The sequence below is a fragment of the Pseudophryne corroboree genome, chromosome 1 (assembly GCF_028390025.1).
Source record: "Pseudophryne corroboree isolate aPseCor3 chromosome 1, aPseCor3.hap2, whole genome shotgun sequence".
Taxonomy (NCBI): domain Eukaryota; kingdom Metazoa; phylum Chordata; class Amphibia; order Anura; family Myobatrachidae; genus Pseudophryne; species Pseudophryne corroboree.
Genome location: NC_086444.1, coordinates 879,837,180 through 879,852,763, shown reverse-complemented (window position 1 = coordinate 879,852,763; position 15,584 = coordinate 879,837,180). Strand labels below are relative to the sequence as shown.

The window sequence follows — 15,584 nt, the reverse complement described above, 5'->3', positions numbered from 1 at the left end:
TGCCGCCTAGTGTCATGACAACCTCACCATATACACAAGCATTCTGGCTCAGAGGCAGCCTGCAGATAAAGACTCACTTACTAGCCTTTAGTTTGTTGAGAGGTAATAACTAAAAGCACATTTGCGCCCACAGTGTTTTTTAACAAGCACTTTTCTCAAATGGATCACAGAAATGTTCACACTGTTTAAATGACATCTGAAAGGTTTTGAACAATTTACTGGTCATAATGGAGCATGTATGATTTGTGCTATATTAATTAGGGATAAGCACAGCACAGTAATAATCTGTCAACATGAAGCAGACCATTTCAGAAAAGACCTTTATTTATGCTTTACTATTTTAATTACAGTGATGAACTAAGCAGTGGTAGCAGATCTTCTGTTGTTAAGAAACAAAAGTCTTCCAGAAATACAATGAGCAATGAAAATAGTCTAGACACCAAAGGCGTATAAATTAACACAATATACAACATAACACACTTGAGATAAATTGTTTCACAGGAAACAGAATACCCAAAATCTACTCAAGGTCGAAAGGAATCTACAGCTGAAGCCCTCAATAAATTCTAAATAACCATTGACATCAATAGGTTTCCGCTATATCATCACCTTTCCTTTTTAATTCTGATTAGTTAATGGGATACCATTGTGACGGTAGAGACACACGATCATCTTCAAAATGCTCTGTTCACACAACAGTAAAAGGGAGCGCTAACTGTCCAAAGCATGGGAATCATTCAACTCTATGCTAAACTGACCTTCGCTATACAAAAGGTTTTTATGGGGATTTCTTTTGGATTTTATATGTGCTGAAGTACTACTGACATAAAAAGTATGTGGGCACTGCTTGTAAATGCTGTATAAAAATGGGTGCACATACGTTCCATAACACAAATCATAAGCTTGAAAAGATGTGCATATTGCCTTGCTAAACCACAATGGGTTTTGCCTACTGCAAACAATGAGGTGCCAACTAAAAGTCTTTCCATGTTTTTCTGCACATTATGCAATAGATTCAACCATCAAGAACAGATGGTATTGCATGGCGCTTTAAGATGTTGTGGTAGCACTTTAGGTTCAAGGTGCCAGTCACTCTGTTCAAGTTGTTGACTAGGGCTTCAGCAAATGATCCTGAGACCATAATGCTTACTTAGTGTCACAGAGAGTTATTTACTAAGCGGCGGCTTGTACAAGCCACAGCTTCCTGGCATGTTCCTGGAGACCATGTGCAGTAGAAAGGATAGGGCCCGCATGGAGGCGGCACATGGGCCCGCTCATCTCTTAATCCACCCCTTCTGATGGCTGTTTCTGGAGTGACTGAAGCTGGGACAGCTGGTGCAGAGTTTGTATTCACAGAGAGAGAGAAAAGGTTGGAGGGGTAGTCGCTGTAGTTTTGGGGGCCAACATTAAATCTTCCCTGATTTAAAAAAATCACCTTTTGTGTATGATCGCTACCAGTCACAGGCTAGCCATGGTTTCACACCTTAAAGACCAAAACATTTTTTTCACACTGCTGACCTGTCCGGCCCCTCGATAATTAACATTCTGACTCACCACGAGCGACAGAGCAATTCATAATTGCTCCTGCATGGAGACAGCTGCTCCGAAAATCAGCTCTCTCCACATATCTTTTCACCGCTACTTTCGTAGAAGTGAAAAAATTGGTAATGCTAGTATTAGTGCACCTGCATTAATGTACACAAGGCCGGTAGAAGAAAACAGACAGGGTAGGAGGCATCCAGAAGGATCCCTGTTCACAAGCTAGGACTGCTTCCTATAAAAAAGAAGCAGGGGTGAGGGAGCATTTGCCATCTGCAGATGGCGAATGCTCCCACAGTCAAGCTCCAATAATACTGTAGTTTCAGAGCTTGATGAATGAGGTTCCTATACTAGTGTATGGGGAAGCCAGGCCAGATTGGGAGTGAAAGGTAAGCAGGAGCATGTTACCTTAAAGATGAATGTCCCCAAAACTTGTTTTTTTTTACAAATGCAGGTAAAAAATTTCAGTTTCACCTACTTCTGTGGAAATTAAGTGATGATGAATAGACCCCTTGGTCACTTGGTCAGGAATACGTGTTTTAGTCAGGCAACACGGCATGGAAAAAAATCTTTCCTTTTTATATGCATTAAATAGAGAACAAGATACAATGGGCTTTATTTAGGAACGGCGGCTTCCCTGCAGGTTGGAGGTGAAATTGTAAAGCGGCACTTCCAGCCTCCGCTTCATACATAAAACCCAACATGTAAAAGAACTCTCACTACTTTCCCCACCCTAATTCTCCCCATAGTTATATTTTATGCATTTATCTCTTGTGTGCAAATACTATTAATTTTATACAATACATACTTTTTTTTTCCTTTATGTGCATAGATACAGTAGTACATGGCTTTCCCAGTTCATGTGCCTTCCATATAAGCAATAACACAATGATTCTAAAGTTGCTCCTGACCTGATCTGTTGGGGACATCTTCAGGAAAAGCTCTCTTTGCAGTAGATCTTTTGTATATCACATGTATTCTTCCTTTTTCCTCCTCCTTTTGTTTGCCTTTCTCCAGAGGTTCGATGAAAAATTCATCTTCTTTTGTTCGGATCATTCCAGCCTAAACATAGAAAAAATATATACAGTATTTTTAAAAGTGTGGTCTTCTTTGTTTGACCATTGGACACTGTGGGGCAGATTTATTAAGCTTGGTGAAGAGATAAAGTGGAAGGTTATAAAGTACCAGCCAATCAGCTCCTAACTGCCATATCACAGGCTGTGTTTGAAAAATGTCAGTTATGATCAGATTGGCTGGTCCTTTATCACCTTACAATTTATCACTTCGCCGAGCTTAATAAATCTGCCCCTGTGTTACTAATTCTTATTTCTTCCACACAGTCTTAACAACGAAACAGTGTAAAGGTCAAAGTTTGGTGGGCTGGGATAATCCTATAAACCCTACAACCAGACCTCACCATCACTTCAATCTGCTTATAATATGCACAAATACTGCATGCACTGTATTATGGTTTAGTTTTTGTTTTTTTAATTTTACAAAACGTACATTTGCGGGAAAGAGTGTGCAGAATTGTGCAATATTAATTCAGTGTAAAATGTCAATAGCACACATTGGGCCTGATCCAGAGATGGACATGGCTGCGTCTTCTCTAACGCCAGTCGCGGGTGCGATAATATGCAATTGGCCGTTTTAGTCTTCCAATTTGTAGTAGTGTGCACCGGAGAGTGCAATCCCTGAGACGCCCATTTTCTGGCACCTGTATGCAGTAGCACTGCTGGCGGTTCTTTACAATGCAGCATCGGTACTCCACTGTCTTCACCATCCACACTTGCACCAGCCTCTTGCAGGCGCAGTGTCTCCATCTGAACATGGCCTTTGTGTAAGCAGCTATGCTCCTGAGAAAGCAGTCCACTTGCAGTGACACGCCAGCAATACTCTCATTACATGACCATGTTTACTTCAGACCACCCCCAGTCACTGACCAGGAACACCCATCTCTTTGCCTCGCCATGTATGATACCAGTGGCTCTCTATGCAACAGCACATTTGTGCATACACTCGGGGTAAATTATGCAGGGGTTTCAGAATAATTTGCACATGTGCAGTAGTAATAATCGCTCAACTACATGAACCTCTGCATCAGGCCCATTCTGTACCCAAGAAACCAAAAACTTACATGCAGCTTTACATTCAACATAAGGCCAAGAAGAGGGTAACCAAGGAACATCCTTTTCCCATAACTTTCCCACTTGGTATAAGAATAAAAAATATTGTCATGGTTAGGAGCATACATGCAACATTTAATTCAGTATTTATCTAGCTCTATTGTAAATGTAGCAATTGAATTATCCAAGGTACATATTCAGCTGGACACAGGGATGGACTAGCACTGTACTGCACCTGTTTACGAAAAGGGGGTATGGTCCCAGCACACGGGGGCGTACCGCAAGTCACAGGTGGGCTGACCTCGTGGCACACCACTGTTTCTCTGTTTGCTGGGCTGTCGAACAGAGCGCCAAGAGATAGCGCTGCTCAGCCAGCCCCTGTCTATATGAGCCGGGCAGTCAAGCAGAATGATCGGCCAGCCCGGGTCTCTATGCATGGCCAGACTGTCCCATCAAGCGATCAGCCCTTCTGGCATTTGCAAGAATTGCCAGATGGGCAGTCCGGCTCTGGCTGGACATCTTACATTTTGCAGACCTTAAGTATCAATTTTAGGAAAAAACCCTTCACATTTCTTCCACTTGCCTACATATTTTTTTTTAGAAACCTTTGTGAAATATGTAAGAAATTCAATTGTACCCATGGAAAAAAATAAGTAGAAGAGAAATCTATAAATGGTTCAAACTGTAACCAATTAGAGCATCAGAAAACCAACAAAAGCACTGAGGGGCAGATGTATTAACCTGGAGAAGGCATAAGGAAGTGATAAACCAGTGATATGTGCAAGGTGATGAAGGCACCAGCCAATCAGCTCCTAACTGTTAATTTACATATTGGAGCTGATTGGCTGGTGCCTTTATCATCTTGCACATATCACTGGTTTATCACTTCCTTATGCCTTCTCCAGGTTAATACATCTGCCCCTGAGTATCACAGTCAACTACTGTGTCCCCGTGTATTTTGATGTTGCCTATTTGATGTTGGAGGGACTAGAGCAGGGGTGTTAAACTCACGGCCCTGCAGCTGTTGTGGAACTACACATCCCAGCATGCCTTGCCATACATTTTGTATTAGGTACTGCTGCAACTGTGACAGGGAATGCTGGGATGTGTAGTTCCACAACAGCCGGAGGCGAGTTTGACACCCCTGGACTAAAGTAGCTAACCTATAACCAATGCCAGCATCTATAGAGCACAGAGTTGTGGCTCCTGTCAAAATGATAATCAAGTTTTTTGCGCCAAACATACCTTTGCAGCTATTAGAACTTCATATAACTTCTATAACTTGGCTCTTCCCTGACCTGAAGTAAATGACTGCCCTTTATGATGCTGAATACGCAGCATAAAATTCTTTAGTTCATTAAAATGCTGATACAAGAGAATAGTAAGTTGTAGTGGGCACATAGCAACTTATCAATTTACAGGCTTTTTGTTCATGGTAGATCATGGCTGCACAAAAAAAGGCCCTATGATTAAGCAGGTGGAAAACAAAAGAACTATTTGAAGGGCTAATCATTTATATTGCCAACTTTTAAAAAATTAAGAGAACATTTAGCACTTCACCAGCGCTATACAAATAAGACATACAAGCAGATTCTGCTGATTAAAATTATATGCGCCATGTGTATATTCTGTGTGTGACCACACCTGCATCTGCATACTGTGCATGCTAGGAAAACAGTGCTGCATAGCATTTACATATGCAAATACAGCCACGGTCGAACACAGAATATAGGGCCTAATTCAGACCCTGTCGCTGATGGGCAAAAATCCCTACAAAGCGTTTTTTGCACATCTGCGCATGTACACGCATATGTAAGGTTCTAAAGTGCGTTCTCTTCACAAAGCAGTTTAAGACCTGGAGAGGGCGGGAACGGGGCATCGACTCCACGTCGATGCTCCGTTTAAGGGGCATGGTCCGGACCATTGCTGGGGCAGGTCGCGGCGGCTGCGTAACCTCACGTGGCGGATAGCCATCTGTTTTCGCAGCTAGACTGCATAGGTTGGAGATCTGCGTATGTGCAGGTCTCTTTATGCGACAACAGTCGCAGTGCCATAAGCAGCAGCATGATTGACATGGGCCCTCATTCCGAGTTGTTCGCTCGTTATTTTTTTTCGCTACGGAGCAATTAGTCGCAAACTGCGCATGCGTAATGTTCGCAGAACGCCTGCGCCAAGTAAATTTGCACAAAAGTTTAGTATTTTACTCACGGCGTAACAAAGTTTTTTCATCGTTGAAGTGATCGTAGTGTGATTGACAGGAAGTGGGTGTTTCTGGGCGGAAACTGGCCGTTTTCTGGGAGTGTGCGGAAAAACGCAGGCGTTTCAGGGAAAAACGCGGGAGTGGCTGGAGAAACAGGTGAGTGTCTGGCCGAACGCTGGGTGTGTTTGTGACGTCAAACCAGGAACGAAACTGACTGAACTGATCGCAGTGTAGGAGTAAGTCTCGAGCTACTCAGAAACTGCTAAGAATTTTCTATTCTCAATTCTGCTAATCTTTCGTTCGCAATTCTGCTATGCTAAGATACACTCACAGAGGGCGGCGGCTTAGCGTGTGCAATGCTGCTAAAAGCAGCTAGCGAGCGAACAACTCGGAATGAGGGCCATGATGCGGGAATTTAGGTGTAGGGAACGGGCGCTGATGGCCACCATTTGTAAAAACGGGGACATGTTGGCCCCCATTTTCTGGTAGTGGTCTCGGCTAGTTAGCTGAGACAGACATTCTGAGTAGTCTTAGGCTCACTAGATGGTCAACGTTACAGCCGATGGTCATGACTGTGATCCAATGTGGCGTCTTTGGCTGCAGCACTCCAATCTGCGATACTGCCATATTTGTCCTCAGATGCCTCCTGCAACATTAGCATATTTTTGCGTTGCAGCAGCAGCAAAGCAAATAGCGTGTCTCTGTATCAGGACCATTCTGTGTTCCTTCCCAAATGTGTGACTTCCATATACTTTGTGTAATAAAAAGTCTGCCAGGGTATACACGAGTCATAGAATACAAAAAATGTTTCTCATGCCTTGCCTTTGCACCGCTCAGTAAGTAGAGTATACAAAGTAGTCAAGAACAAGCTTAGCATTTTCTACGGATTTACAGAGCATTTTCTAAGTCACACAACAAATTTATATGTAAATAACTCACCATGCATCTTCAGCACAATCTAGGAAAAGCTATAAAAAATGTGATTTCATTTGATACTGTACTTCCTAAACGTTTACTGTTCTAAAGGGAATTCTGTGGTTGCAAATAATTTCTTAAGAGACTTCTGCCAATTTATTCTTATTTGCACCAGTGCACCTCCCTGTGCTACTTCTATATAAGTTCTGTCTGTAAAGATGATATATTCCAGTCAAGTGAGAATGGAGCATCAGATGCATTTATGAAACACTTTATTTTGGTGTCAAGGTCTACGCTTGCTATAGGAATATTTACTTTCGTTTACTTGAGTGCCAGACCACATGTTTTGCCTAGTCCATTCTGAAAGTTTCTTTCAGGTAAAGTAGCCCAAGTGTATGACTAAGCCCTCACTGAAATAATAAAGTCATCTGTTTCCATCATTTATTCCATTTTATGGGTAGCACATTTCTCAAATGTTATGTAACTTGTCTAACTGTGGCTACTACTGTATTAACAGATCCAGAGGGTGAAATGAGTGAACCGTACAGGATTAATCTGGAAGAAGTCACTGTATCATGGACGTCTTACTGTTGCTGTGCAGCAATATTAGGCTGGCACAACGTCTGTGCGTGCCAATACGCTTCTTTTCGTATGCAAAGTCAACCTTTCCTAAGAGTTGTTATGTGAACAAATGGCTTTCTTACCTTACTTGGCTTACTCAGCCTATTGTCTGCAAAAGCCATTTTCATTTAGTTTGACCTTTTTAGGAGAATATGTGAACAAAACGGTCCACCCCAAAGGAAAAAATGATATGCTTTTTACACCTATATGTCTTGCATCAGTCTATGTCAGGGGTGCTGCACTTTTGCGTCTCCAGGTGTAGAACTATAAAATTCCAGTATGCTCAGCCAGCTATACTATACAATAACAGTGCACACTGGGAGGTTCAAGCATCTGGACTGGAAATACCCAGATTTCTTAAACAAATCCTATACAATATTCCTAAACCTAATTAATATAAAAATAAATTAAAATGTCAGTAAAACCGTCAGAACATAGCAACAAATCCGTATTTGTGTATGCGCAACACCCACATCTGGATGTTAGAATTAAGTAATATCCTCAAATATAATGAACAAGAAAATATTTTCAGTAGTGGTGCGTAATAGAAGTCCCCCAAAATGCAGCTAATTATGTGTACCAGAGTAAGCCTCCAATTTACTCACAATTAGCATATAGAAAGAAAAAGATATACACATTCCAGCGCTAGGAGGAATACCACATTCTAGAGATGTGCACTTGAAATTTTTCGGGTTTTGTGTTTTGGTTTTGGGTTCGGTTCTGCGGCCGTGTTTTGGGTTCGACCGCGTTTTGGCAAAACCTCACCGAATTTTTTTTGTCGGATTCGGGTGTGTTTTGGATTCGGGTGTTTTTTTCAAAAAACACTAAAAAACAGCTTAAATCATAGAATTTGGGGGTCATTTTGATCCCAAAGTATTATTAACCTCAAAAACCATAATTTCCACTCATTTTCAGTCTATTCTGAATACCTCACACCTCACAATATTATTTTTAGTCCTAAAATTTGCACCGAGGTCGCTGGATGACTAAGCTAAGCGACCCTAGTGGCCGACACAAACACCTGGCCCATCTAGGAGTGGCACTGCAGTGTCACGCAGGATGGCCCTTCCAAAAAACACTCCGCAAACAGCACATGACGCAAAGAAGAAAAAAAGAGGCGCAATGAGGTAGCTGTGTGAGTAAGCTAAGCGACCCTAGTGGCCGACACAAACACCTGGCCCATCTAGGAGTGGCACTGCAGTGTCACGCAGGATGGCCCTTCCAAAAAACACTCCCCAAACAGCACATGACGCAAAGAAGAAAAAAAGAGGCGCAATGAGGTAGCTGTGTGAGTAAGCTAAGCGACCCTAGTGGCCGACACAAACACCTGGCCCATCTAGGAGTGGCACTGCAGTGTCACGCAGGATGGCCCTTCCAAAAAACACTCCCCAAACAGCACATGACGCAAAGAAGAAAAAAAGAGGCGCAATGAGGTAGCTGTGTGACTAAGCTAAGCGAACCTAGTGGCCGACACAAACACCTGGCCCATCTAGGAGTGGCACTGCAGTGTCACGCAGGATGGCCCTTCCAAAAAACACTCCCCAAACAGCACATGACGCAAAGAAGAAAAAAAGAGGCGCAATGAGGTAGCTGTGTGAGTAAGCTAAGCGACCCTAGTGGCCGACACAAACACCTGGCCCATCTAGGAGTGGCACTGCAGTGTCACGCAGGATGGCCCTTCCAAAAAACACTCCCCAAACAGCACATGACGCAAAGAAGAAAAAAAGAGGCGCAATGAGGTAGCTGTGTGAGTAAGCTAAGCGACCCTAGTGGCCGACACAAACCCCTGGCCCATCTAGGAGTGGCACTGCAGTGTCACGCAGGATGGCCCTTCCAAAAAACCCTCCCCAAACAGCACATGACGCAAAGAAAAAAAGAGGCGCAATGAGGTAGCTGTGTGAGTAAGCTAAGCGACCCTAGTGGCCGACACAAACACCGGGCCCATCTAGGAGTGGCACTGCAGTGTCACGCAGGATGTCCCTTCCAAAAAACCCACCCCAAACAGCACATGACGCAAAGAAAAAAAGAGGCGCAATGAGGTAGCTGTGTGAGTAAGATAAGCGACCCTAGTGGCCGACACAAACACCGGGCCCATCTAGGAGTGGCACTGCAGTGTCACGCAGGATGTCCCTTCCAAAAAACCCTCCCCAAACAGCACATGACGCAAAGAAAAAAAGAGGCGCAATGAGGTAGCTGTGTGAGTAAGATAAGCGACCCTAGTGGCCGACACAAACACCGGGCCCATCTAGGAGTGGCACTGCAGTGTAACGCAGGATGTCACTTCCAAAAAACCCTCCCCAAACAGCACATGACGCAAAGAAAAAAAGAGGCGCAATGAGGTAGCTGTGTGAGTAAGATAAGCGACCCTAGTGGCCGACACAAACACCGGGCCCATCTAGGAGTGGCACTGCAGTGTCACGCAGGATGTCCCTTCCAAAAAAACCTCCCCAAACAGCACATGACGCAAAGAAAAAAAGAGGCGCAATGAGGTAGCTGTGTGAGTAAGATAAGCGACCCTAGTGGCCGACACAAACACCGGGCCCATCTAGGAGTGGCACTGCAGTGGCACGCAGGATGGCCCTTCCAAAAAATACTCCCCAAACAGCACATGACGCAAAGAAAAATTAAAGAAAAAAGAGGTGCAAGATGGAATTGTCCTTGGGCCCTCCCACCCACCCTTATGTTGTATAAACAGGACATGCACACTTTAACCAACCCATCATTTCAGTGACAGGGTCTGCCACACGACTGTGACTGAAATGACGGGTTGGTTTGGACCCCCACCTAAAAAGAAGCAATTAATCTCTCCTTGCACAAACTGGCTCTACAGAGGCAAGATGTCCACCTCATCATCATCCTCCGATATATCACCGTGTACATCCCCCTCCTCACAGATTATCAATTCGTCCCCACTGGAATCCACCATCTCAGCTCCCTGTGTACTTTGTGGAGGCAATTGCTGCTGGTCAATGTCTCCACGGAGGAATTGATTATAATTCATTTTAATGAACATCATCTTCTCCACATTTTCTGGATGTAACCTCGTACGCCGATTGCTGACAAGGTGAGCGGCGGCACTAAACACTCTTTCGGAGTACACACTTGTGGGAGGGCAACTTAGGTAGAATAAAGCCAGTTTGTGCAAGGGCCTCCAAATTGCCTCTTTTTCCTGCCAGTATAAGTACGGACTGTGTGACGTGCCTACTTGGATGCGGTCACTCATATAATCCTCCACCATTCTTTCAATGGTGAGAGAATCATATGCAGTGACAGTAGACGACATGTCCGTAATCGTTGTCAGGTCCTTCAGTCCGGACCAGATGTCAGCATCAGCAGTCGCTCCAGACTGCCCTGCATCACCGCCAGCGGGTGGGCTAGGAATTCTGAGCCTTTTCCTCGCACCCCCAGTTGCGGGAGAATGTGAAGGAGGAGATGTTGACAGGTCGCGTTCCGCTTGACTTGACAATTTTCTCACCAGCAGGTCTTTCAACCCCAGCAGACTTGTGTCTGCCGGAAAGAGAGATCCAAGGTAGGCTTTAAATCTAGGATCGAGCATGGTGGCCAAAATGTAGTGCTCTGATTTCAACAGATTGACCACCCGTGAATCCTTGTTAAGCGAATTAAGGGCTCCATCCACAAGTCCCACATGCCTAGCGGAATCGCTCTGTGTTAGCTCCTCCTTCAATGTCTCCAGCTTCTTATGCAAAAGCCTGATGAGGGGAATGACCTGACTCAGGCTGGCAGTGTCTGAACTGACTTCACGTGTGGCAAGTTCAAAGGGCATCAGAACCTTGCACAATGTTGAAATCATTCTCCACTGCGCTTGAGACAGGTGCATTCCACCTCCTATATCGTGCTGAATTGTATAGGCTTGAATGGCCTTTTGCTGCTCCTCCAACCTCTGAAGCATATAGAGGGTTGAATTCCACCTCGTTACCACTTCTTGCTTCAGATGATGGCAGGGCAGGTTCAGTTGTTTTTGGTGGTGCTCCAGTCTTCTGTACGTGGTGCCTGTACGCCGAAAGTGTCCCGCAATTCTTCTGGCCACCGACAGCATCTCTTGCACACCCCTGTCGTTTTTTAAAAAATTCTGCACCACCAAATTCAAGGTATGTGCAAAACATGGGACGTGCTGGAATTTGCCCATATTTAATGCACACACAATATTGCTGGCGTTGTCCGATGCCACAAATCCACAGGAGAGTCCAATTGGGGTAAGCCATTCCGCGATGATCTTCCTCAGTTGCCGTAAGAGGTTTTCAGCTGTGTGCGTATTCTGGAAAGCGGTGATACAAAGCGTAGCCTGCCTAGGAAAGAGTTGGCGTTTGCGAGATGCTGCTACTGGTGCCGCCGCTGCTGTTCTTGCGGCGGGAGTCCATACATCTACCCAGTGAGCTGTCACAGTCATATAGTCCTGACCCTGCCCTGCTCCACTTGTCCACATGTCCGTGGTTAAGTGGACATTGGGTACAACTGCATTTTTTAGGACACTGGTGAGTCTTTTTCTGACATCCGTGTACATTCTCGGTATCGCCTGCCTAGAGAAGTGGAACCTAGATGGTATTTGGTAACGGGGGCACACTACCTCAAGAAATTGTCTAGTTCCCTGTGAACTAACGGCGGATACCGGACGCACGTCTAACACCAACATAGTTGTCAAGGCCTCAGTTATCCGCTTTGCAGCAGGATGACTGCTGTGATATTTCATCTTCCTCGCAAAGGACTGTTGGACAGTCAATTGCTTACTGGAAGTAGTAGAAGTGGGCTTACGACTTCCCCTCTGGGATGACCATCGACTCCCAGCAGCAACAACAGCAGCGCCAGCAGCAGTAGGCATTACACTCAAGGATGCATCGGAGGAATCCCAGGCAGGAGAGGACTCGTCAGAATTGCCAGTGACATGGCCTGCAGGACTATTGGCATTCCTGGGTAAGGAGGAAATTGACACTGAGGGAGTTGGTGGGGTGGTTTGCGTGAGCTTGGTTACAAGAGGAAGGGATTTACTGGTCAGTGGACTGCTTCTGCTGTCGCCCAAAGTTTTTGAACTTGTCACTGACTTATTATGAATGCGCTGCAGGTGACGTATAAGGGAGGATGTTCCGAGGTGGTTAACGTCCTTACCCCTACTTATTACAGCTTGACAAAGGCAACACACGGCTTGACACCTGTTGTCCGCATTTCTGTTGAAATACTTCCACACCGAAGAGCGGATTTTTTTGGTATTTTCACCAGGCATGTCAATGGCCATATTCCTCCCACGGACAACAGGTGTCTCCCCGGGTGCCTGACTTAAACAAACCACCTCACCATCAGAATCCTCCTGGTCAATTTCCTCCCCAGCGCCAGCAACACCCATATCCTCCTCATCCTGGTGTACTTCAACACTGACATCTTCAATCTGACTATCAGGAACTGGACTGCGGGTGCTCCTTCCAGCACTTGCAGGGGGCGTGCAAATGGTGGAAGGCGCATGCTCTTCACGTCCAGTGTTGGGAAGGTCAGGCATCGCAACTGACACAATTGGACTCTCCTTGTGGATTTGGGATTTCGAAGAACGCACAGTTCTTTGCGGTGCTTTTGCCAGCTTGAGTCTTTTCATTTTTCTAGCGAGAGGCTGAGTGCTTCCATCCTCATGTGAAGCTGAACCACTAGCCATGAACATAGGCCAGGGCCTCAGCCGTTCCTTGCCACTCCGTGTGGTAAATGGCATATTGGCAAGTTTACGCTTCTCCTCCGACAATTTTATTTTAGGTTTTGGAGTCCTTTTTTTACTGATATTTGGTGTTTTGGATTTTACATGCTCTGTACTATGACATTGGGCATCGGCCTTGGCAGACGACGTTGCTGGCATTTCATCGTCTCGGCCATGACTAGTGGCAGCAGCTTCAGCACGAGGTGGAAGTGGATCTTGATCTTTCCCTAATTTTGGAACCTCAACATTTTTGTTCTCCATATTTTAATAGGCACAACTAAAAGGCACCTCAGGTAAACAATGGAGATGGATGGATACTAGTATACTTATGGATGGACTGCCGAGTGCCGACACAGAGGTAGCTACAGCCGTGGACTACCAGACTGTGTCTGCTGCTAATATAGACTGGATGATAATGAGATGAAATCAATATATATGTATATATAATATCACTAGTACTGCAGCCGGACAGGTATATATTATATATTTATTATGTAATGACTGATGACGGACCTGCTGGACACTGTCAGCTCAGCAGCACCGCAGACTGCTACAGTAAGCTACTATAGTAGTATGTATAAAGAAGAAAGAAAAAAAAAACAACCACGGGTAGGTGGTATACAATTATGGATGGACTGCCGAGTGCCGACACAGAGGTAGCTACAGCCGTGGACTACCGTACTGTGTCTGCTGCTAATATAGACTGGATGATAATGAGATGAAATCAATATATATGTATATATAATATCACTAGTACTGCAGCCGGACAGGTATATATTATATATTTATTATGTAATGACTGATGACGGACCTGCTGGACACTGTCAGCTCAGCAGCACCGCAGACTGCTACAGTAAGCTACTATAGTAGTATGTATAAAGAAGAAAGAAAAAAAAAACAACCACGGGTAGGTGGTATACAATTATGGATGGACTGCCGAGTGCCGACACAGAGGTAGCTACAGCCGTGGACTACCAGACTGTGTCTGCTGCTAATATAGACTGGATGATAATGAGATGAAATCAATATATATGTATATATAATATCACTAGTACTGCAGCCGGACAGGTATATATTATATATTTATTATGTAATGACTGATGACGGACCTGCTGGACACTGTCAGCTCAGCAGCACCGCAGACTGCTACAGTAAGCTACTATAGTAGTATGTATAAAGAAGAAAGAAAAAAAAAACAACCACGGGTAGGTGGTATACAATTATGGATGGACTGCCGAGTGCCGACACAGAGGTAGCTACAGCCGTGGACTAACGTACTGTGTCTGCTGATAATATAGACTGGATGATAATGAGATGAAATCAATATATATGTATATATAATATCACTAGTACTGCAGCCGGACAGGTATATATTATATATTTATTATGTAATGACTGATGACGGACCTGCTGGACACTGTCAGCTCAGCAGCACCGCAGACTGCTACAGTAAGCTACTATAGTAGTATGTATAAAGAAGAAAGAAAAAAAAAACAACCACGGGTAGGTGGTATACAATTATGGATGGACTGCCGAGTGCCGACACAGAGGTAGCTACAGCCGTGGACTAACGTACTGTGTCTGCTGATAATATAGACTGGATGATAATGAGATGAAATCAATATATATGTATATATAATATCACTAGTACTGCAGCCGGACAGGTATATATTATATATTTATTATGTAATGACTGATGACGGACCTGCTGGACACTGTCAGCTCAGCAGCACCGCAGACTGCTACAGTAAGCTACTATAGTAGTATGTATAAAGAAGAAAGAAAAAGAAAAAAAAACACGGGTAGGTGCTAGGTGGTATACAATATTATATATATATTATATACAATTATATATATATATATATATATATATATAATATATATTAAACTCATAAACTGGTGGTGATTATTAAACTGGTGGTCAGGTCACTGGTCACACTATCAGCAACTTGCAAGTAGTACTCCTGAGTCCTAAGCAGACAATCACAATATATATTATACTGGTGGTCAGTGTGGTCACAAACAATGGCAGTGTGGCTGGCACTCTGGCAGCAAAAGTGTGCACTGTACGTTATATGTACTCCTGAGTCCTGAGTCCTGCTCTCAGACTCTAACTGCTCCCCACTGTCAGTGTCTCCCCCACAAGTCAGATAATACAGTCACACTATCTCTCTCTATCACTTCAGCAAGTACTAGTAGTAGTAGTACTCCTCCTAATGCTCCCCAAATTACTACTGTGTCTCTCTCTGTCTCACTCTCTTCTCGAATCTCTATAAACGGAGAGGACGCCAGACACGTCCTCTCCCTATGAATCTCAATGCACGTGTGAAAAATGGCGGCGACGCGCGGCTCCTTATATAGAATCCGAGTCTCGCGATAGAATCCGAGCCTCGCGAGAATCCGACAGCGTGATGATGACGTTCGGGCGCGCTCGGGTTAACCGAGCAAGGCGGGAAGATCCGAGTCGCTCGGACCCATGTAAAAAAAACTG

At 44.4% G+C, this 15,584-nt stretch overlaps 1 protein-coding gene across 3 annotated transcripts in view; it reads right to left on the bottom strand.

Annotated features, from left to right (window-relative positions):
• ADAMTS3 (ADAM metallopeptidase with thrombospondin type 1 motif 3) overlaps nucleotides 1–15,584 on the bottom strand; it is a 375,923-nt gene that overhangs the window by 240,452 nt on the left and 119,887 nt on the right. For all 3 annotated transcript variants that reach the window (XM_063920099.1, XM_063920100.1, XM_063920101.1), the window contains one exon: nucleotides 2,451–2,601. In XM_063920099.1, coding sequence (XP_063776169.1) covers nucleotides 2,451–2,601 — 151 coding nt within the window. The remainder of the gene's footprint in view (nucleotides 1–2,450; nucleotides 2,602–15,584) is intronic.